The 24,784-nt window shown below is 35.7% G+C and overlaps 1 protein-coding gene and 1 pseudogene across 1 annotated transcript; one reads left to right on the top strand and one right to left on the bottom strand.

Moving 5' to 3' along the window:
* Positions 1 to 186: 186 nt before the first annotated feature.
* On the top strand, positions 187 to 7,714 carry LOC110225778 (protein starmaker-like). Its single transcript, XM_021015755.1, has 8 exons — positions 187 to 306; positions 389 to 718; positions 801 to 899; positions 998 to 1,054; positions 1,348 to 1,494; positions 1,590 to 1,699; positions 7,418 to 7,547; positions 7,628 to 7,714. Exons 1-8 carry the CDS (start codon positions 187 to 189, stop codon positions 7,712 to 7,714), a joined length of 1,080 nt encoding a protein of 359 aa, XP_020871414.1.
* Positions 7,715 to 17,271: 9,557 nt separating this feature from the next.
* On the bottom strand, positions 17,272 to 18,391 carry LOC110229848 (annotated as a pseudogene).
* Positions 18,392 to 24,784: the final 6,393 nt, after the last annotated feature.

The raw sequence follows: 24,784 nt of genomic DNA, 5'->3' as shown, positions 1-24,784 counted from the left end.
AGGTGGACAAGCCAATGGTAAAAAAATCCAGAAATGTTCAGATTGGAACAAGGAGATCTCCTCGGCTGAAGAAAATGAATACTTCAGAAAACAATGTTGATGATGTACCTCCACCTTCTGAGAAGGTATGTCGTGTACGTACATTATGTTTGCGAAGATAATGTACGTACATACATTATGTTTGCGATGATAATGTTTTTTATGTTACAGGATGTAGAGAAAACTGCCCCAGAATCTGCTAGAAAAGAAGCAGATATGTCTGACAATGAAAGTGCTGGACTTTATTATGGTGGACCTTCTGACGAGGTATGTCGTGTACTAGAAATAGTCACAGAGTGTAGTACTGTACGTACATAAACTATAAATATGTTTATTTACTTTATTTCAGGACGAAGTCATATGTGATGGTGGTGAATATGACAAAGGACCGCTAGATTCAGCTACCAAACAACAAGATAAGTCTGACACTGAAATGGCAGACATTTCTGAAGATGATAAAGACGTGTTTCCTGCTGAGGAACACAAAACTGGAGATGATGAGGACGTCTTGCCTGAGGATGAAACCAAAACTGGAGATGATCAGGACATGTTGCATCAGGAGGAAAGCAACGTTGGAGATGATCAAGAATTGTTTAATCAGGAGGAAAGCAACGTTGGAGATGATCAAGAATTGTTTAATGCTCCTAGTTCCCCAAAACGTGGAGCTGACGAATTGGAGGTATGATCAAGTCAATGTTAAACTTTGAGTGGCATATAATAATGACCTATCCCTTAACTAATGAGTAATGCACCAATTGTAGGCTTCTCCGGCTGATGAACCTACAATTGCTGGTCAGAGGAATGCTGGAGGGGCTATTGGCGTTGATGGCAACCTTAGTTCTATGCCTTCACCGTCTTCTGTAATCGTATAAACTGTAAGTTACTTATATGTTAATACAATAAGTTTGTTCCTCATTAATGTAACATCGCAACAAAGTAAAAATTATGTTTTCATCAGGTACTAACAGAGTTGGGAACCTTTGTTGATGTAACTGCTGGTACCAATGTCATCGAGGTAACTGTGTTTATTAAATTAACTTATAATTTCTATACACATGATGTACGTACATATGCGTTATTGCGTACATATAACTGATGGTGGTGTACGTTATTTCGATAAGGTTGAACCAATGGTGAAAGCATATATCATTTTGGGAGGAGGATAAAAACACTATCGTTGATGAGGCTAGAACAACCGCATCTGTTCCTCAAAATCTTGTAAGTCTATATATATTATTTACATATCATGCAATGATTTCAATATAAGCTTTCTATTTGTTTGATTTAGTAATTATATCTATTTTTCAGGAGGAAACAAAAAATGATTTTGATGTGGGAGTAAGTGAGTCTCAAAAACCTGAGGATGTTGTCCCCGTAAAAGAGAAGAAATCTGTTAAACGAAGAGTTATTTTTGAGGATACAGAGGATATAACCGCCTCTACCACGGAAAATCAAGTAAGTTATAGAGGCTGTTGTTAATAAATTATATACATATATCCTTAAGGTTTTAAATATGACCGTAAAATAATTTGACATTTTTTTTGGTGTAGGAGGAACCGAAGAAGGATGCATGTGTTGAAGGAAGTGATGGTCAAATTCCTGATGATTCCAAGGATGTCGAGATATTAATTGAGACGAAAGAATCATCATCAAACTCTGCGTTTTTGGTCAAGGCCGGAAATGAACCATACAACCCATTAGAGAAGGTGAACGATGCAAAATTCCAGCTTTTAACTGATATCATCAATGGACCAGATGTGTAAGAATCTCTAACTTTATAAAATATCATATACTCTTTCTTTTCACTTTAAATGCAAATCATGTATTTAACTATGTTTTGTTTGCTCCGACGTTCAGGGTCCACACAGGTTTTGGATTACGAAAACTAGAGAACCGTTTTTTCGCCACCCTTGCAGAACCTGGTGAATGGGTTCAATCTAATGTACGTATTGTTGGTATATGTCCACATTTGTTGATATACGTACACATGTATTGATATACGTACACGTTATACGTACACAACATCATAGTCGTGTTTACATTTTCAGCACTTGGAAATGATCGCCCTCATGATGTGGCACAAGAATGGAGAACATATGAGGAAAAGTCGGGCAATTGTTTTGGATTCATTACTCACGTACGACCTCTCACGGCGTGCAAATGAATTCAGTCGGTGTAAAAAAAAAGAGAGTTTCAATTGGGGTGAACTGCTCTACGAAATTGCAAATGGTGAACGCATTAACCGTCAACCTAAGCTCAAGTGGCTAAAGGACGTCGACGTCCTTTACGTCCCTTTGAACTGGTCACAAGAGCATTGGGTTGGTCTCAGCATCCACCTCAAGATGCGGCATGTCACTATCTATGACCCCCTCGTAAGTAAAACCCGGGAAATTGTTGTGAAGACTCGGATGCAGCCCATCCTGGCTATGATGCCTTATCTATTGAAAGCGGTGTGCAAGGACTATGTAGGTGAGAAGTACTCTCTCGACTCTTTCACATACTTTCGGGTGGACTGCATTTCTCAGAACCCTTGTACCGGAGACTACGGTCCGTTCTCGATGAAGTTTATGGAGCTACTGATGCTTGGACGCTCAATGGAAGAGTTGCAGACCATTGAAGAGGTTGATATGGACAACTATCGTAAGGGGTACGCTGTTGACATCTTCGAGCATGGTGTAAGGTCTCTGACCTAATGGCCGTGTATCTGGTGTTATTAATATCGTTTACAACTTCTGTTTTATCTAAGGGTTTTGTGTTTTTTAACAACTTTTGCCTTTGCGTGTGGGCTATGTTTTGTTTCAAGCACTCTAAACTTCTGCCTTGCGGTGTAGGCTATTTTATGTTTATAGCACTCTAAACTTATTTTATGTATTTTGAACGTATCTCATGTTTTAATCTAAAGATCCAAACATAATATCTAAAAATTCTGATGTACGTACATATGTATGAAAATTAATTTCTGTGTACGTACAAACTAAACATATATGGCTACCACAAATGTATATAGTATTGGAGAAAAAAAATTATTCAAAATAGATAAGGTTACATATAGTTAATTGATTTGACATTGCTGACGTATTGGAACTACACTTATTGCTAATCTCATTGAATACAACTATTATCTTCCCAACTAAAACTTTCACCTCGCCTATTTAAGTGGATAAGATTGATGGGGAGTTCCACACCTCAATCCAAAACATGTCAAATCCAAATATACCTGACGATGTCCTAGCCAAGATTGTGAAGATAATGGTTCACAAATGTTGGAGGTACCTACAGCCTCTCTTAAGATCAGGCCCTCGTGGAAGGGACATTGTATACCGGCCCGATGTACTCGAAGATGCAAATATTTACAGTTTGTGCAGTGATCCCGATGACTTCCATGCAGCTGGTCATGATCCAAATGACATCCACACCGAAGGTCGCTTTAGACCTTTCTTCAAAAGATGTGTAGATGCTGGAAATCCAATAGCTATCTATCATGAAGGACTGCGTCTTCTAACACATGAATCTGACATAAAGGGAGCTATAGTTCTATTACAACGCAATGTGCCTAATCACGCTGATGCAATACTTGCGTGTGCGATCCTCTCCATATGTGACGGTAACGCGTACATGGGCGCTGAGTATCTTCTAATGTTTGAGAGAAACCATTACTCGTTGCAGTCAGAAGAAACTCGAGACATGTGTGAGGAGTTGCTAGATGAGATTAAAAAATATGGCCTTACATACAACAACACTTATGGTGCAACATTTTCTTACCCTGAGTTTCGTGGATTTAACACTCCGCCTTGCGCGATGATGTGTTACATCAGGTCTGGTCCCTTTAAAAATGTGTGCAACGTTTGCTATTTATGGTGGTGTGCTAGAAGAATTAGCCAACTCCTCTAAGTTTATCTTTGATGTTTACATGTTATTATCTATATTGTAGTGTGCTTAAAGTTTCATAAATATAGTACTTGTTGTTATAAATGTGAATGAGTTTACACTCTTTCACAAATATCTAAAATAGTTGAAAAAGGGTATTAATTTCATTGTATACTACATATGGAATGTATCTTTGATTAAAGATTTTGCCAGATAAAAGAAAAAAATGTCATATTCAATACGTACATGGTTTAGTTTTAAATGTACACACTTATAAGGTAGATTATTTGTAGCAAATTTATCAATTAATGATCTACCTATATTGATTTGACCCCTTTCGGGGTAGTTATTAAATACATTTTGTCTTACTTATATAATGAACATATTTAATATTTCTAAATGCTTCTAACAACTAGTTCCAAATATAGACGTACACGGTGGAGCTATAAATGTACACTGTTAGAAGGAGATAGACTCATTCAATAAAGCATTAAATACGTACCTATACTTTTGTCCTAATTTCGAAAGATGTATCGTTAACCAGAGGTGATGTGACATCACATTGAAGTAGTTCAACTTGTTGCCTTCACATACTTGGTTATAACCCTATATATAATGAAGCCCTCAAGTCTCTTTACACACAAATCTTTCAAACTCAAAACCGATATAATATTCTCAAAAACAAATGCCTCTCCCAACTCCTCCTCCGACCGAGATGTATATTGCGGTCCTGCTCCCAAACCCTATCAGTATACTAGTAAACTACCTTCCTGTATCTCAGACTCCAGTCGACACCCTTAGGAACCTGGTGAATGCCGTTGACATCAACTCCATCTGTATGGACGAGTTTATGACTTGGCCGCATTTCATTCAGCCCGATTCTCCTTTCCGACCGTATTTCGACATCTTGTTGGAGACGGGATCCTTGTGTGCGCAATACCTTGAAGGAGTAAGGCTTTGTACCAACTTCCTCACCGTCACTCATGGTATAACGATGCTCAGTTCGGTCTCTCCAGCCGACCCATATGTGTGCTTCGCACATGCCTTGTTCTTAACAACGACGGTCAGCTACACTGAGTTCATCCCGGGAAATGCAATGTTCTGGGAAATGATACAAAATTTCCAGGCTGCAACCGCCGTGGGAGAGTTGGTGATGTATCACATTAGTCAACTTCATCTTCAAGGCCCTCCGCTGTGGCAAAGATCTTGGAGGTTTGTCATCAGTCCGCCATGTATCGGAAGCTGCACATACGGACATTCCTGCCGCAATTTTTTTTTCTATTGGTACGCTCGAGAACTATGCATTTTCTACTAGAGGTGCGATGGTTATGAAGGAAGAAGCATGCAATTTTCCCACTTATGACTATGCTTCCGCTGTGACCTTGACTTTATTTCTTATGAATCTCTACCGTAATAGTCTGTTTATTTCTATGCTTTGTAATTCCCTTTCCAGGAGTCTTGCTATGAATGAATGAAGTTAACCTTAGGTTTTATTTCTATGCTTTTTATTTTCCTTTCTAAGGACTGTTGTTATGAATGAATGCAATCTACTTTTATGAATTAAACATATATGAATAATTAAACGTTTTGTAGTTGTACGTAATATGTATACGTACATAGTAGAGAACACTAATATTATCGTACTCATCCAGGAAATGGAAAATCCGAAAATGTTATAATATGTACGTACAATGCTGGAATTAGTCATTATGAACGGACACTTGTCAAGAATTTTATGTTAATGGAACAAAAATTAAAAAAAAATTAGGCCATATATTTTTAAGTTTGGGGAGAAAAACAAACTAGAAAACAACAATATTTGTTTGTTGTTATAGCAACAATAGATTATAGAAATAGAAACTGTAGTTGTTTTTAGAATACGAAAAAAAATCAAAGCAAAATGCACGCCTTCGGACTAATAAACCACCGTTTTTATCTCTTGGACTTCCGGGATGTCCGGATCAGCAAACAACTTTTATACAGGGCCATGACTGACAAGCTTCGGGTTATTTCTCCCGGTTACCCTCCAGCAAACGAGTGCTACCACAATATTGCGACGAGTATAATTGCGGAAGTAACTTTGGAAGTCCAAAGCTTGTTGATTGTGGGCTTCACATTCCAAAACTTCGTTGCTAAAGTAGAGGGAAAGATAAACATGATCAGCAAAGTAGGAAGTAGTTTTATTTGCAAAGGATAGAGATACGTACTATCTATCTTTGATCTTGAAAGGAAGCTTCACACCGTAAAAGTCTTCGGTGATTCCACCAACCTCCAAATGCGCACCAACCACATCTGGGGTATAAACCAAGATATTATGTAACTATTGCCAAAACATTAAGTACAAATTTAAAAATACTCAAGTCTAAGGTAAAACTACTCACCGACCAACACATTTTTATCAACCGTCTTTTGAATAATGTAGTCGAATTGGTGAAATCATAAAAATTGAATGGGTCCCTTCGCAATGCGTTAGTAACAACGGTCCGATCCAAAAACCAGATCCCGTACTCGTGCGCTGTTGCTTTCACTGGGTCTGCATTTTTACGTACAGAAAATGATGTGATAATTTTCCACTCATTTTCTTTGGGTCGATCCAAGTAAAAAGGAGCAAGACGACGGTCAATGGTTGCCTCTATGCGTGAGCGGGAACCCTGCAGATTATGATGAAAAAGCAAATAAGATTTAAGCAAATGGGTTGTATGATGGTAAAAAATTAGGGGAGATGGGGATATTACCGATTCATCTGCCAAGATGAGTCCGATTTCGAAAACGTTAGGAGCAACGAACTTCTTAAACACTCGGACGACAAAGACACAAATTGTCCACCCAGTGATCATTGGACACAATTCAGAAATGGTATGATATCCGTCCATGATGATAACACGGAATGTAAGCACAAGGGGTGTGATAGTTTGTGTTTGACAGATATAAATCGAGATTTGACTGGTGTTTTCGAGAGATAGCAGGAACGTGGAAACAAAGCAAATAAATTGGCGCTTAAATAATAAAATTTGGTAACAAGCAATGGTTAGTTGGAAAGGTGCAACATTTGGAAATAAATTGGGGCTGACTTGTATTGTAAAACGACGTCGTTTCACAACTTGGTCTAAAAGTTTTAAAATGTATGCAAAATTGGGGTTTCGAACCCGTGTGCGTTCTTGACTCTTCCAGAACCTTATACCAATTGATCCCACAACTTTCATCGAACATGTCACAATCATTTTAACTTATAAACCTTTACAGTTTTGGGTTTTCAAAGTAATCAAACGACGCCTTTTTGAATTGGGGGAAAAATAAGAATTCTAGGGTTTCGAATTGAGAATCTGATTTCTCATTTCTTCTTCGGCTTCTCCGAAATTAGAGTGAAGATAGGGGAGAAAATCGCAGAACAGAGAGGTTAAGAGAAATTGAATCAGAAGAAATCGTCATTTCGCTAGCAGGTAACCATGTCTTCCACGACCTTCGATTTTAATGAAGAAATGAGACTGAATTGGTGAAATTTGCTGGGTAGTTGTGAAATGGGTGATCGATTAAGAGGGTTCCCTAAGAATTATCGGTGCGGAGAACCTATAGTGATGAAGACGTCAAAAACTGCTAGAAATCCTGGCAGATTGTTTCATGCTTGTCCTTTTGGAGACAATGTAAGTGGCTAAATTCTGGAAATTATTGTCTATATGTGTTTTTGTGTCATATAAGATATGCATTTAGCTTGGTATGTCAGGATAATAGGTATCATGTGTTCAAATGGACGGATTCTTGTATGGTGGAAGAGATACAAGACTTGATAGAGAAAGTTGATAACTTATAAGGAACTTCGATTACAATGTAAAAAAGCTTCAATGCGTGTGAATCAGAGATTGAGAATCTGACGATGGAGACGCGTGTCTGTGAGGCTGTGATTGAAAAAGAAGTTGCAGAGTTGAAAATTCAGTTCCGTAGCTTGCAGAATATCGTGGTGTTTGCTTTGGTGTTGATTTTCTTGTTCAGGTTTATATTTTGAATCTATATGTATTGTAGTGAATGCATGATGTGGATTTGTACTAAAAGAATGATGTGTTTTGAAGTATGAGAATATATATGTATGAATGATGTTTGTGTTTGGGTTTCTGTAATGATCGATAAGAAAAAGAGGAAATGCGAAATCGATTTGAAAAATACACTAAAAAAATGTGCAGGTATAAAAATCCACGGACCAGAAATTGCGGATATGAAAATCCCTTTTCCCTTGTGTAACCGTCTATAACCGTTTCATTTATAAAGTATACGTACACGGGGAAGCTGAAAACATACACAGGCATACGTACAACGAAATAAACTTGGATACACAAAAAATACATAAACGTACACTGCCCACACTTTGCCAAAAAAAAACAAACCTACAGAGCTAAATTGGATTTTTGCAAGTCTTCTTGTTATGACCTTCTTGTCTACATCTTGTGCAGAGATTCGGATTTAGTCTTTTCTGTCTTTTTTTCTGAACGTGAGAAACAACAAAAGTAAACAAGAAAATCATGTATATAGACATAGCATAGATATGGTCAATAACGTACAAGGAAAAATTATATAACTTACCCAGTTTTCACCCCTAGAAGGTATCCTTTTGCTGGTTGGTCTCCCGGGTGGTCGTCTACTGTGAGGAGGAATAAGTATAATTTCTGAAATATTTTGAGGGATGACAACATCCTTTGGATCCGCGATAGGTAGAATCGGTTCTTGAAAAGAATCGGAAAACGTTTGAATGCTATACCACCAGCCAACAATAATATTCGGATTAATCCCAAACTCTATTGCAGTTGCTAGACCGTGTTCACATGGAATTCTTAACTTCGTGTACCTAAGACACGTACACGTACACTCGTCGAGTACGACATGGAAATGCTCACCAGACTTGCTTGTAACTTGATAACTCCAGGGTCCAGACATCTTCACTGCGAATTTCCCGGACTCAGGTAAATCTTGGAGAAAACGCTCATCAACCTCAGGCGTCACTAAAGATTTACATTTAGCCACTTTTTTCCGCCTAGCTGCGAACCACCGCATAAGGACCTCTCGAATGAACTCTATCATGTAGACAATCGGATATGCTTTTGCTTTGGTTAAGACGTTATTCATAGACTCTGAGTTGTTGCTAGACATGATATTGTACCGTTCCCCTTTGCAGTGAGCTCTTGTCCAATGCTCAAATCCAATTTCTTCCAAGTATTTTGTGCATCCAGCACTTCTGCCCCTTAACTCTGCAAAGTATTTATCAAAATCCCTCACCCTATATGCTTTTGCGGCGCTGAAGAATAATCCCGAAACACCATACTTACTATAATACGTGGATATATTTCGCTCAAGGTGTACTACACATGCTCCATGATGAGCTTTCGGGTACACAACACTGAGTCCTTTGTAAATAGAAGAATTCCTGTCCGAGACAATCATTAAATCTTCACTGTCTGGAACAATCTCAGCTAATTTATCAAAGAACCAAATCCATGAAGCATCGGTCTCCCCATCAACAATACCAAAAGCTATTGGAAATATTTGGAAGTTCCCGTCTTGGGCACATGTTATTAGGAGGACACCTTTGTAACGACCTACTAGCTGTGTACCATCTACGACAACTACTTTCCGCATATACTTAACTCCTTTTATGGATGCCCCGAGAGCTACAAATACATACTTAAATCGCTGCTTACCATCAGCTTCAGGGGTAGAGTGGAGGTGTGTTATTGTCCCAGGATTAGCTGCTTTAAGAAGATACAAATAAGTTGGTAAAAACCTGTAACTTTTGATATCATCGCCTCGTTACATTTTCAACTGCCACCTCTTTAGCTCTCCAAGCTGTAGCATATGAAATCCGAACATTGAGATCATTTAATAGCAAATGTGGTAAATCAACAGCTCTCGGACCTCCTTGCGTAGAACTGTATCTACTCTTCAATACCTCTCCGAGAAGTTTATGGTTAGCATGTTTAGCGTAACCCTTGCGAGTGTCGATGTCACATGTATGGATGGAATTATACCTTGTGATTTTGAAACATTCTGAATTCTTGACAACCTTTGCAGACAAATGCCACCGACAATTTTCATCCACACAAACCATCTCCAATCTTCTAGGATCAGACCGAGTTTGCTTGTAGCAAAAGCAAACTTTGAGTGCAAGATAAGCCATAGTTTGTTGTATGACTTTCCTGTTCATAAACACACTACCCACATACAATGTCTCACCAGTCGTATTAATTTCAACTTCTGTAGAATCACATCTAACTTTGGCTAAATCATCAAATACTGGAGCAGCATCATTATCAAGAATCTCCGGCTCTCCACTATGTAATAAAGAAAATCCATTATACACTTCATAAGCCTCAACCGAGGGTTGTATACGGAGATCAGTTTCATTTAAGACACCAGTTTCTGAACCTCCGATATCCAAATCCACACCAATCTCTCCATTGACATCGTCTCTACCATTAACATCGGTATCCGTATACGTAACAAATTCATCTTCGCATCCTGTGTCTTGTACACATTCTCTAGTGTACGTACATTGGAGCAATCCATGTTGACACGTCCGGGTTGAATTCACAGTGGGCTGGGTGTCACCCAAATTCGCACTTCCTTCTCTTGTACGTACACGTTTACTTGTGTTCGTACACTCTTCCAATAGACGACTGAATTCCCCTGCCGGTTCTACGGTCGGTGGAGTGTCACAAACGTCCTCCTCAACATGGCCAACTCCATATTCTTCTACAATCAAATCATTCCACTTGTTGTAATTGTAATCTTCCAATAGACGACTGAATTCCCCTGCCGGTTCTACGGTCGGTGGAGTGTCACAAACGTCCTCCTCAACATGGCCAACTCCATATTCTTCTACAATCAAATCATTCCACTTGTTGTAATTGTAATCTTCACTACTACCTTCACTGCCGTCTATAGTAGGGTCGAGGGTACTTCCCGCACTATATCCACCACTGGCATCGTCATCTATTTCAATGTTTTCGTCGCTGTCATCCTCTGCATCTTCATTTGTTTTTTCATCATGTACGTCAGTTTGCTCATCTACATCCGCATTAGTAGTGGCATCTACAGTTGTACTGAACGACACAAACAAGTTGACACTTGGATCCCCAACACGAATCAGGAAGAATGTATCCAAGCTCATTTGATTGTCAATGTAGACAGGAGGGCGTGTACGTTCTATCATAATTGACATATTTCCCGGCATCCAGTAACTAATTATTGGCTGCCATTCATTGTACTTCAAATTGAAAACCTCACATAATGTACGTGTCAAATCCGTGTATCTCATGTATTCTCTAACACGTACACACCGACCATAGCTTCCTTTCTCAGGTTCAAATTTCCATTGTTCTTCTGTTATTATCCACTCACCAACCATAATAAATACTGGAATCTCCATTAATATCCTGCATCATAAATTCAGGAGAATCCCATTAAATGCAACTGAGAACAACTTTTATAACTCCAACTAAAAAAAGACTTTGCATCTCCTCATTTAACATTTATTACAGAACAAATATAGAATGAAGACGGGAATAAATGATCAATTTCCTGAAGTTTTGTATCCAAATCAATTTTGTTTTCATTGAAGTGTATGTAATACCTAAAATTTATATTTACAACTTCATTGCTTTCTCGCCTGCAAACTTTGTTAAACAACAAGATCAAAATGGCCACAATCTCATTCCTTCATAGATATTTAGGGGAAGTTTGTGTTTTTTCTTATTTCTCTTTACAAAATCTAAACACAGTACGATTATTTGATTTAAGAGGATTAAAATAAGATGTAATGATGAGTTTGCATTGATTACAGTTGGAATGAGTCATGTCTCAACTTTTTCAGCATTTAAAACATTTGTGACAACATATTTTATTTGTTTTATTCGTTCGGTGTACACTGTACATCCGATGGAAATATTAAAAAACTAATCAACTGTAGCTAACGAGATACTGTGTACGTAACCAACTCGCCTGACGATTTCGTTCGCTGTCACTGTACACCGGTTCGGCTACAAGGGCATTTTCGTCAGAAATTGAGATAATTGTCAAATGCTGAAAGCTAATCCCCACTTTGTCAAAACCTGAAAGAAAAATTTAAAAGTTGGGCCTGCCCGTAATTAACCCTACTCTTAATCCACTAATGTTTGGGCCTAGTTTACTTAGTGGGCCTTGTTTCCTTTTACTCCATAACCCAAACTTTTTCTACTTCTTCCTCACTTAGACGTTTCTTCTTCTTCTCCATCTCAACACTTCTTCTCTTCTCTGTTTCCTTCCAAACCAAATCAATGATCATTTAATCAAGTTTGAGTATTAATCAAAGTCTGATTCTAACACTCCCTCTCAGACCATTGATTAATTTTCAACTAGAACCGGACCCGGATGTACAGACTGTGAGTTAAACATTTCATGTCATTTTGTTTCCTGTGTTTGTTTGCAAAACAAATTTTGACATGACTATGCAAATGTGATTACATTTGTGAGATAGCATTGAACAAATCATAGTATAGTAAACAAAGTTTTAGTTAAAAGATTTATGTATGTAGTAAAAAATAGTAGGGTTTAGGAGGGTTTAAGTTCGGTGAAAAACAGAAAAGGATCTATTATATGTAATAGATAAAAATACATAATTATTAATTAGTGTAATACTCCATCTTAAACATTAGATATGCTATATATAATTTAAATATTTCTAAGTTATTATTTTCTTATTCGAGATGTATTTATTACTAGATTAGGACCCGTTCGATGTACGTGTTTAAATTTATGAAATAAAATTAAATTTAACAAAAAAAATTTATTGTGAATAGAAAATATTTTTGGGAAAATTGGATATAAAGAATATCTACTTAAAAATTTGTCCGAATATACCATATTTTTGTAGATTGGTCAAATAGGTTTTATAAATTTCAAAACCCAAGTTTACCCTCATTTCTCTCAAAATTTATTAAAAAAAAATAAAACTTCCTATTTGACTTTACAAAACTAAAATAGAAATTAAAAAAAATCACCAAACCTCCAAATGAATAAAGGTTTTTCACGAAGACTTAATAAAGGACTTGGATTTTTTTTTTTTTTTAATTCGTAGACCATCTCTCGGGAAAAAAAACATAGAGTTAGGCTTGGACAGAGGGTATTGGAATAAATAATTGCCAAGTTGTGTCATTAAAGTGGAACAGAGACAGAGAGAAGGTGATGTAAGGGAAAGCACGCCCAGGCCCAAGGGAGCAAAGGTCGCAGCTTTGTGTTTCAAAACCGAAGCAAAATGGACCAAATTATGAGACTGATTGATCATCAAACACAATCGTTTCACTTCTTTATTCTCATCTTTTGACTTCCTCCCATATTCTCACACCAATTTTCAGCCATATCCATTAGTTAACTAACAAAACATTCTCTAATTGAGTAATCTCATCTTGACTCTTCGGTCCATGATCTACGACAATAATCAAATCAGGATCACCTTACCCTGACGTAGTCGCTGAATGATTCAGAAAGTAATTCAGCAGTACGAGAACAAGAGATTAAAGAACGAACTTTCTTTATTGATTTAGAAACTACTCAAAACTAAATCTCTCTAGGTCTTTTGGAACAACTCTCCAAAGTCTTATCTCTCTCTCTAATGTCCTTTGTAACAACTCTCCATGAACTCCTATTTATATAGAAAATAACAACCTTAAGAAAAGAAAATCTCCCAAAACTTTATCCTAATTAACTTTTCTTGTTTTTCCTTTTTTCTATCTCTTCTAGCATCTTCTAGAAAGAGATTACTTGCTCCTCAAGTAAGTTGGAATTATCCAACATTCTCCCCCTTAATTCCAACTTGAATTCCGGGAAGCTTGATCTCTTCAACTCCGATTAGACTCCTCATGTCTTTGAATTTGATTCTTGCCAATGGCTTGGTAAGTATGTCTGCCTTCTGTTCCTCTCCGGGAACGTGCTCAACTTCAATCTGCTCATTCTCCACGCATTCTCGAATGAAGTGATACTTCTTGAGTATGTGCTTACTCCTTCCATAAAACACCGGATTCTTGGTAAGAGCAATAGCCGACTTGTTGTCAATCTTTAGTATGACCTTCTCGTCAATACAAAGAATCTCCTTCAACAACTCCTTCAGCCATATGGCTTGCTTCGCTGCCTCCGTAGCTGCCATAAAGTCTGCTTCACATGACGATAATGCAACGGTCGGTAGCTTTTGTGAAGTCCATGTGATTGGAGATGAACCAAGATAGAAGACATGCCCTGCAGTACTTCTACCATCATCAATGTCGATATTGTGACTACTATCACTATATCCGATCATTCTCGTTGACCCGTCTCTCTTGAAGTGTAAGCCTAGGCTCGTCGTTCCTTTCACATACCTTAGAACATGTTTGAGAGCATTTCCATGCATCACCCTCGGACTCTGCATGTATCGGCTTAAAACTCCCACAGCAAATGCCATATCGGGTCTTGTGTGTAGAAGATACCTCAAGCATCCAATGGCTCTTCTATACTTTGTAGCATTGATCTCTTGCTCATCCTCTGCTTTTGAGATCTTCAAGCTTGAATCCATCGGCACATGAGTCAAGTTACAAGCATCCATCTTAGTATCCACAAGAATTCCTTGAGCATATCCCTCTTGTTTTATTTGGATCCCATCCGCTCCTTGAATTACTTCAATACCAAGATAATATGTCAGCTTTCCAAGATCCGACATCTCAAACTCCCTTGACATATCCTCCTTGAACTGATTAATGACTTTCCATGTAGTTCCTGTCACAAACAAGTCATCGACATAGATTGCCACAATCAATAGGTATTTCTCGGTTTTTCTGAGGTACACCGAGGACTCCTTCACGCATCTCTTAAAGCTCATCTTCTTTAAGACGTGATCAAGCTTCACATTCCAGGCTCTAGGTGCTTGACGTAGACCATATAATGCCTTGTAAAGTCGATACACTCGGTTCTCTTCTCCTTTCTTTATGAAGCCTTCGGGTTGGCTTACATAAACTTCCTCATTTAGATCTCCATTCAAGAAAGATGTCTTGACATCTAGGTGATGTATCTCCCATCCCTTTGTCGCTGCAAGTGCTATTAGTAGCCATATAGTTTCGATCCTTGCCACTGGTGCAAACGCCTCTTCGAAATCTATACCTTGTTGTTGTACATAACCTTTTGTTACAAGCCTTGCTTTATACTTATTCACCGAACCATCGGCCTTCCTCTTGATCTTGTAGATCCACTTTAACCCTATAGGTTTCACGCCATCTGGTTTCTCAACAAGTTCCCAAGTCTTGTTTCTTGTGATAGAATCCAACTCCGCTTCCATTGCTTCTACCCATTCTTGCAATTTGATGGCTTCAAGGAGATTTTTGGGTTCTCCATCAATTGTTAACAACAGCCTCTCATACTCTAGATCAGCTAGTAACACATAATCATCAAGATACCTTGGTTTGTTAACCACACGACCAGATCTTGTCATGATTTGTTGATTTTGAGCTTCTTGATTTCCGCCTTGAGCAACCTGTACAACTTCCTATACTACTTCCTGAACTTCTTCAGGTTCTTGATCCGGATCATGATCATCATTGTTAATGTCTTCATATCCGTTTCCATCTTCAATACCTCCTTCATGAGATAACTTGAACATACCAGGTTCTCCGGTTTCTTTAGTTGTAGGCGACCAATCCCAAGCTCTTTTCTCATCAAACACCACATCTCTACTTACCATTACCTTCCTTGTACTTGGATCATAGAGTCGATATGCCTTGGAACCCGGTTCTGTTCCAAGATTGATCACACTTCTTGACCTATCATCCAACTTCTTCAGATGCGGTCCCGTGATCTTTACGTGAGCAACACATCCAAAAACCCTTAAGTGCTCGATATTGGGTTTCTTGGACCAAAAACTCTCATACGGTGTCTTCCCTTGCAAAGCTTTTGTTGGTACTCTATTGATGAGGTAGGTTGAATGACGTACAGCTTCTCCCCACATGTCATTCGGAATCATCATAGCTTTTAACAAGCTTCTTTTCATCTCCATTAGAGTTCGATTTCTTCATTCGACCACACCGTTTTGTTGAGGCGTATAAGGTGCAGTTAGATGCCTAGAGACTCCATTCTCTTGACAAAAATGATTGAACTCACTTGAAGTAAACTCTCCTCCTCTATCGGTGCGAAAGGTTTTGATAGACAAACCGGCTTGCTTTTCTACAAACTCTTTAAACCTTTTTACCGATCGAAAGCTTCACTCTTCTCCTTCGATAACATGGTCCACATGTATCTTGAGAAATCATCTATCAACACAAACACATACTTGTTGTTCGCCAGTATTGGAGGTGAGATTGGTCCACACAAGTCTCCGTGAATCAACTCCAATTCTTGAGCTGCACGGTAAGTAGCTTTGGTTGGGAACGAGTGTCTCGTTTGTTTCCCGGCCAAGCATGCATCACATACACTCATCTCGTGTAAAGCCTGCGGCATTCCAATGACCATATTCTTCTTCACCATATTATTCATAACACCAAAACTTACATGACCTAACCGAGCATGCCATGTTCTTGTAGCTTCATCAGCATGTCCTTCAGTCAGTCCTTCAGCTCGTCCTTCAGCAAGTCCCTCAGCATGTCCCTCAGCAAGTCCTTCAGCTTGCAAACATGTTGGTTTTCTTATCTCCATTGGCGTCTTGTACAGACGATTTGGTGATCTTATGACTCTTACAAGCAGCCTTCCACTAGGATCATTGAGTATCAATGAGTCTCCTTTCATGTATACTTCACATCCTCCTTCGGTTGCTTGTCCAAGACTTATAATGTTGTGTTTTAGATCCGGTATGTAGTAGATCTCTTTGAGGGATCTTCTCTCACCAGTCTTGCCCACAAAGACAATGGATCCTTTCCCTACAATGTCAACAAACGAGCCATCACCAAACTTCACTTTTCCTTTGACCTTTTCATCTAAACTCGAGAAAAACTCTTTCTTTCCCGTCATATGGTTGCTTGCTCCGTTGTCGAGGTACCAAACACTTCCACTGTTGTGGATGTCGGATTCACACACTCAAGTATTTATTTATTTAGTGAGAATGATTATTCTTGAGTATAGAAATTGTTTCACAAAAGCTATGAATTTGGCCCTTATATTTATACTCACTAATGACATTTAACTCCTAATTAAATATAATTATTCTCTCTTAAATGTGCCCGTTTCAGTCTTCGAGTTTAATGCTCAAACGTTCAAATTTGAATTGACTCCGATCTTCATGGGCCTCGCCTCTCAGCCCAAACAATCTCGAGCCGAACTATCCATGACTTTGATTCCGTTCTCATCCCGAGATACAACCATTTCGATCTCCCTCTGCGGTGCGGACACTTCGATCCCACCCTTAGTTTTTGAGTCTAATGGGCCTTATCCCTCGTGGGCTTCTCTTCTGTTTATGTGGCAATTTTTGGTTGGTCCTGAACCACCCGTGTGGGATCCGACACCAACAACTGTTGGTATCGTAGTTCTTAGGGAACACTTTATCCTCGTTCAAGAACACCACTTCGTGAACATAAAGTGCTCCAGCTTCTTGCGTCTCATGCAAGTTAGTCTCTTGTCGTCCGGTTGCTTTGTCGGGAGATTTTGATGAATAATGACCCTTCTTGTTGCATACCCAACAAGTAATATTGGACAGATCCTTCTTCTTCTGGTTTTGATCTCCGGTTTCTCCTCCTTGAGCTTGCAAGCCGGTCCTTCCTCGACCCCTGCCTCCACCGGAACCGTCACCACCGAATCTTCCACCACGGTTAAAACCTCCTCTGTTATAACCACCTCTATTATTCCCGTAGCCTCCACGCTTAGGGTTAGAGTTTGAAAACATCAGTTTTCCTTGATATTCACTTTGAGTTTCTTCCCCAACACGTTCTTCATATGCCTTTAACCTCCCAACAATGTCTTCGAACCCCGTCTGCTTTAGGTCAAGAACTTGCTCAAGGGATGCTACAATATGAATGAACTTGGTTCTTGGAAGTCCCGTCAAAAACTTCTTCACAAGTTTTGTTTCATCGATCGTCTCTCCTAGAGATGCTGATTGAGCTGCGATGCCTGAGATCTTTCCCGCAAAATCGTCTACTGTATCGGTCTCACTCATCTTCAACCGATCTAACTCGGCCACTAGGGTTTGAAGCCTCGCCTCCTTCACCCGCTTTGCTCCTTGGTGTCAAGACTTGATAGCTTCCCAAACCTTCTTCGCCGTTTTCTGTTCTCCGATTTGAAGTATGAGAGATTCGGGGATTGATTGGAATAGAAGCGCCATCGCCACATCGTTCCTCTTTGGATCAGCAGATCCTGGATCAATTGTATCCCATAATTCACTAACTCGGAGAAGTACCTTCATCTTCATCGCCCAAACCGTGTAGTTTGTCGATGTCAACATTGGACAATGAATTGATGGAACTCCAAGGTCCTTCGCACGTGGTTGTTGATTCTCGCCTGCCATACTTGCTTACGAGTCACGTACCACCGTCCAGAGTCTTCAAACTAAGCTCTGATACCAAATCAAATCAGGATCACCTTACCCTGACGTAGTCGCTGAATGATTCAGAAAGTAATTCAGCAGTACGAGAACAAGAGAGTAAAGAACGAACTTTCTTTATTGATTTAGAAACTACTCAAAACTAAATCTCTCTAGGTCTTTTGGAACAACTCTCCAAAGCCTTATCTCTCTCTCTAATGTCCTTTGGAACAAATCTCCATGAACTCCTATTTATATAGAAAATAACAACCTTAAGAAAAAGAAATCTCCCAAAACTTTATCCTAATTAACTTTTCTTGTTTTTCCTTTTTTCTATCTCTTTTTTTTTTTGGTAGGATTTTTTCTATCTCTTCTAGCATCTTCTAGAAAGAGATTACTTGCTCCTCAAGTAAGTTGGAATTATCCAACAAATAAACCAATAACAAAGGTATATATGGACAAAATTTAGTGGATATCCTTTTGTCCAATTTTCCCTATATATTTTAGAAATAAGAAGATAACTTATTAATTAGAGAGAAAAGTTGTTTATATATAGATTCATCTTTTTGCTTTAATACACTTATTTGCATTTCTATGTTTTAAAATTTTTAGTGCATTTATTATAAGAATCAAGTTAATTTAAATTACCAATCACCAAAATAGTTGCTAAAATATTCATTATTATTATTGTCAAATCTCAAAAAACATGGTTTGCAATTTTGCCTAAATAAGATTCCATAACTTTTTCATGAAATATTCAAAATACGAACCACATATCAAACCATCATTTTATTTACATTTTTTTACAAATTTAATAGTTTACCACTCAAAATGTATTTTCAACACTCAATCATATTTTCACTAGATTAGGACCCGCCCGGTGGGCGGGTTTTTAAAATTTTAAATAAAATTAAATATTAGTTTTTTAATTAAGAATAGAAAAATATATTTAAGAAATAAGAAGCTAAATTTTTAATTAGACAGAAGATTTGTTTATATATTCATCATTTGCCTTATTACACTTCTATCCATATCTATATTTTAAATTTGTTGGTACATTTATTATAATAAAAGAAATTTAAATTACCAATCACCAAAATTTTGCCAAGATATTCATCATTTTTATTAATGTCAAATTGTTGACAAAAAACAAAAAAAAACCAAAAATTATTATTTTGAAATATCAAAAAACATGATTTTGCAGTTTCGCCTAAAATATGATTCCACAATTTTTTCAGAAAATATTTTATATATACCCCACTGGTCAAAACATCATTTTATTTACATATATATATAATTTAATAGTTTACCACTCAAAAATATAGAAAAATTCTATATAAAAAAAACTCACTTAAGTTTTGATTTTCCAAAACAATCATTATTAGTTTAATATTCAAAAAGTTCCACTTAATTTCTTAATTTCTTGTTTTCCCAAAAATACCACAAAACTAAAAATTAAACTTTTAACATTCAAAGCTAAACCCTAAACCCTAGATACTAAACCCTACCCCCTAAAACTATACCTTAAATCTAAAATAATCAACCCAAACCTAAAAATATAAATTTTAAATCCTTGAAAATTAATTTTTAGTAGCTTTAAATTAGAATTAGTAAATAATTTTCTAATTTCTATTTTATTTAATAGGATACATATAGTTTCCTTATAATTATCTTCTTTACTTTTAAAATTGTTTTATATATGTAGAGCTGCCTTATAATTTTTTTTTTTAAATTTCTATTTTTATTTAATAAGATACATCTAGTTTCTTTATAATTATCTTCTTTAGATTTTTATAATTTTTTATACAAGATATATACGTATAATTTCCTAAGATTTTTTTTGGTTTGGTGAGAACATAGGAGGCTATCTATTTGTTTATATAGATGTGAGTATTTAGAATCCTTTTTCTTCTAGGTTTAATAATTGATCATAAAATTTCCTTAATTATTATATTATATAATAAGATTGTATAATTTCCTAAATCATTTTTAATTTTTAAGGAAAAAGTAATCTTTTTCTTTTAGACTTAGTAGCTTTAAATTTGAATTAGTAAATGATATTTTTAATTTCTATTTTTTACTTAATAGATACATATAGTTTTCTTATAATTATCTTCTATATTTTTAAAAAATTGTTTTATATAAGATATATGTATAGTTACCTTATAATTGTTTTCTTAAATTTCTATTTTTATTTGATAAGATACATCTAGAGAGTCTGGTAAATGAATTAGACACTATAATTGGTTAGCTAGGAGAACATAGTGTATAATTAAATTCAAAACCATAGCACCCTTAGTTTTTAGCTAAAAACTATTCAAACATCAATATAATCTTGACAAAAAAATATTTTTAAAATAGAAATTGACATTTTATGTCTAAAATATTTATTATTGTAGGGGTGATGGTGAAGGAAACACTGGGACAGGCGCCGAAGACTTGTTTTGAAGCTCTAAAAGATGCTTCTAAAGGTGCATCAACATGTGACTCGGAATTGTGTGCCTCTCTATGTAAGAAGAAATCTGCCGACGGTGTTGGTACTTGCAGAACAAAGACGACACAACCCAGTAAAGGACAACCAGAATGCCACTGCAGATTTTGGTGTCGATCAGATGGAAGTCCGTACAAGTAGAATTTTCAGACCATCAATTTACCAAGTTAAATACATGGAACACGGAGTCCCTCACATTTTTCATTTGATGCTATAAAATTTTGTAATAATTGTATATAAGTACTAGATAAGGACCCGTCCGATGGACGGGTTTAATTATTTTAAAATTAAAATTAAATTTAACAAAAAAATTATTAACAACGTTGTAAGTAGAAATTTTCTTTCAAAAGTAAAAAAAATATTTACTTTTTAACTGTTGCATTGTTTCTTTAACCACTTAAATTATTAATTTAAAATTAATTCGAATGAAAAATATATCACATAGCAATAACTCATGGTATACTTATATGAAGAACTAAAAGTAAAAATATTCATCATCAAGTTGGCGAATGAAATCAAAGTGGTTTTTAATTAGACACGTTAAAAACATAAAGATGATAAATCGAATAAATCCCTTAACCTTCCAAACTAACGTTGCGGGTTCGATTCCTATATACTCGATTGCAATGACTTTATGATCAATCAATTAAAATTTATAATTTCAAAAAAATATAAGCACGATGATATATGAATCTTATATATTTCAAAGATGAGCATAGAAATTTAAATAAACAATTTTAAAATAGTATAATTAAATTCAAAATATCAAAAACAAAGAAGAAGCATATATGGTTCTTACATATTCAAGAATTTCAAATAAACAATATAAAACTTTGCTTAAAATCATCACATATTTCTAATTAGAAAATAAAATTGATATAAATTATGTAAATTTCTAATTTAAATCATGACATATGTCGCTACCTAAAATCATTAGAACTATGATATATTATAAATCTGATATAATTTAAACTGAATTTAGAAACCAAAATAAATAATTTAAAGATACAACAGTTAAACTAAAAATAAAAAAATTATAAACACGATGATATATGAATCTTTGATAATTTAAATATGAAAAGAGAAATTGAAACAAACAATCTAACAATACTACAATCATAATTGAGGACAAAAACACAGTTAAGTAAAAAACAATATTACAAAAAGTAAAAAAAAATTACTACAATTTATATAATTACCACCAATATATTGTTTTAGTTTGCCATAAACAATATATAATTACCACCAATATATAAGGTGGAGTAATAAGAGAAGTTGGGAAAAGAGGATAAGAGACGGTAACAGTGGTGTTGGTGTTGATGATGGTGGTTCAAGCTTGGTGGTGGTGGTGGCGGTAAATAGTGATAAAGGTGGTGACTCAGAATTAGCGAGATTCGGTATTGATGGTGGTGGTGATTGTGATAATAGTGAGATTCAGTTGTGTTGGTAGGTCAAAGTAGTGAGACTCGATAGTGATGGCCGACGAATGAGAGCTATGGAGATACGGAAAAAAAAAATATATATATATATATATATATGGTGGTGAAGAAATCCGACAGAGGGAGAGAAGAAGAAAGAAAGAGGAGTTCGAGCAAAAATAAGAGAAATCTAATGAGAGATACATAGAGATTTGAGAATTAGAAAAAAGAAAAAACTAAAAAATTGGTAATATGGCCTAAAATGACAAAAGCCATATAGCAAATAGATAATGTTTAGTCTGATTTTTTTTAAAATTTTTTTTAGTCTTAAGTTATTTAGTATATATTCTCTAATTCCTTATAAGGTTGTTTCTTTCTATTGAGGATATTTCATATTATCAAGTAAAGTTACGTGACATAGGTGTATACGGTCTCATATTTTCTCTTCTTTTATTGTCACAATTTTATTATGACGTCAAACTTTTCTAAAAAAATATCTATATTTACGTAACTCAGACAATTAAGTTTACATATTATACATATATCGTTCATATGTTTACGTAACTATATAATTTTATCTTTTCTTATTTTCATAGTTTTGTTTCCATCTTGCCCACATTGAAATTATAAGATGTAACACACTCTTTCGATGGATGTAAATAACTTATTAAAATTCAATAATACAACATATGAACATTTATAACTTCATAACTTATAATAAACAAAAAATTATATAATTTTATAAATAGGCCAACATTATATTAGATGAATTAATAATTAGTATAACATAACTATAAATAATGTTTTATATTGCGCATTATGCTAATAAATCTATATTTTGAAATAATTATGCTGCATTTTCTAAAAGGGGCAATCACATTTTTAATCCTCAAAGTTTCACTGAGTAGCACTTTAAACCTCCAAAGAATTCTACTAACACTATAAACCACCAAAATAATCTTACTAACACTTTCAACCTCCAAGGCTCCAAACTAGCTTTCATGTTTGCACCGTCATAAAAGATGATGGAATAATTAATTTTTGTTGGTTTAATGTAAATTTTTTAATTTAATTTAAATTTTAATAAATTTTATTATTTATTATGATTTTACTATTACTAAGAAAAAAAATAGATTCCTCCGATACGAAGAATGCTTCGCTTTCTGATTGAACTTCGACATTCTTTGGTTTTTATTATTCTGTTTAACCTTTTCTTGTACCTCATATTCTACATTATTTAGTTTCTATTATTATACTATAAACTTCTCTTTTGCTTAAGTCTATAGTTTCAGAGGTTTAATTTTGAAATTTCATGGTCGAACGATGAGTAAACAAAGAAAGTGAAAAAATTTTTTGTCTCTTTTTTAGATTTTTATTAGTTGTAATAATAAAATTAATTTAAATTTAAATTAAATTAAATAAATGTATATTAAACAAATAGAAATTAAATTTTCTATCATTTTTTATGGCGAGACAAACAGCAAAGCTAGTTTGGAGGTTTAAAGTGTTAGAAAAATTATCTTGGTGGTTTAGAATGTTAGTGAAATTCTTTCGAGGTTTAAAGTGCTACCCAATAACACTTTGAAGGTTAAAAATGTGTTTTTTCCCTTTTCTAAAATATATATGTTTATAGAATTTTATTTAAGCTTACAAAAATAAAATAAAAATATTAAGAATGATAATTTCGACCGGCAACCCGTGCAACGCACGGGTCCATATCAAGATAACTAATGTCAAACCAAATTTAAGGTCCTTTTTTTAAAAAGAAAAAGGAAAACAAAGAAGGAAATAAAAAGGGAGACTCACAAAAATGCCATTTTTTCAATACCCTTTTTCAAAAATGCCCCCTTTGGCTGTCCGTTTTTAAAAATACCCCTTTTTATGTACAAAATGACTAAATTACCCTTCTTTTAATAAAAGATATCATAAATATATAAGGAAATATAACAAAATTAGGTCCACAAAATACAAAATATTTTTTGGCGGGACAAAATTGTGTTATATTTCCTTATATATTTATGATATCTTTAAATAAAAGAAGGGTCATTAAGTCATTTTGTACATAAAAGGGGGTATTTTTAAAAATGGACGCCAAAAGCGGCATTTTTGAAACGGAGCATTGAAAAAATGGCATTATTTGCGAGTCACCCTCTTTATTTCCTTCTTTGTCTTCTTTTTCTACAAAAAAAAAGCGACCTTAAATTTGGTTCAACCTTAGTTATAAAGACCTGGACTCCGCGCGTTGCACGCCTTGGAGTTACTAAACCACAAATTCTTCCTTATTTTTTCTTCCTTTCTTCTCAGACCTATAAAATTCTCTTAGTCCTAGCCTCCCAGCACAATTTCACCCCAACTCCTCGCGCTTCTCGCCGCTGCCACCATCAGAGCTAGACGCCGTCTTCCCAGTCTCTGGCCCCTATCTTCTACCTCCGTCACGTACCACTATTCTGTCCTCTTGTTACATGCTTCACGGTTCTCCTACCCAGA

Source organism: Arabidopsis lyrata, assembly GCF_000004255.2.
Source record: "Arabidopsis lyrata subsp. lyrata unplaced genomic scaffold ARALYscaffold_8, whole genome shotgun sequence".
Taxonomy (NCBI): domain Eukaryota; kingdom Viridiplantae; phylum Streptophyta; class Magnoliopsida; order Brassicales; family Brassicaceae; genus Arabidopsis; species Arabidopsis lyrata.
The sequence above is the reverse complement of the archived record's forward strand: the minus strand, read 5'-3'. Positions and strand labels throughout refer to the sequence as shown.

Coding starts and splice junctions, on each gene's coding strand:
- LOC110225778 (XM_021015755.1), top strand. CDS start 187: ATGATAATGTTTTTTATGTTACAGGATGTAGAGAAAACTGCCCCAGAA. Junction 900..997: donor CTATGCCTTCACCGTCTTCT/GTAATCGTATAA, acceptor TGTTTTCATCAG/GTACTAACAGAGTTGGGAAC. Junction 1,055..1,347: donor CTGGTACCAATGTCATCGAG/GTAACTGTGTTT, acceptor TCTATTTTTCAG/GAGGAAACAAAAAATGATTT.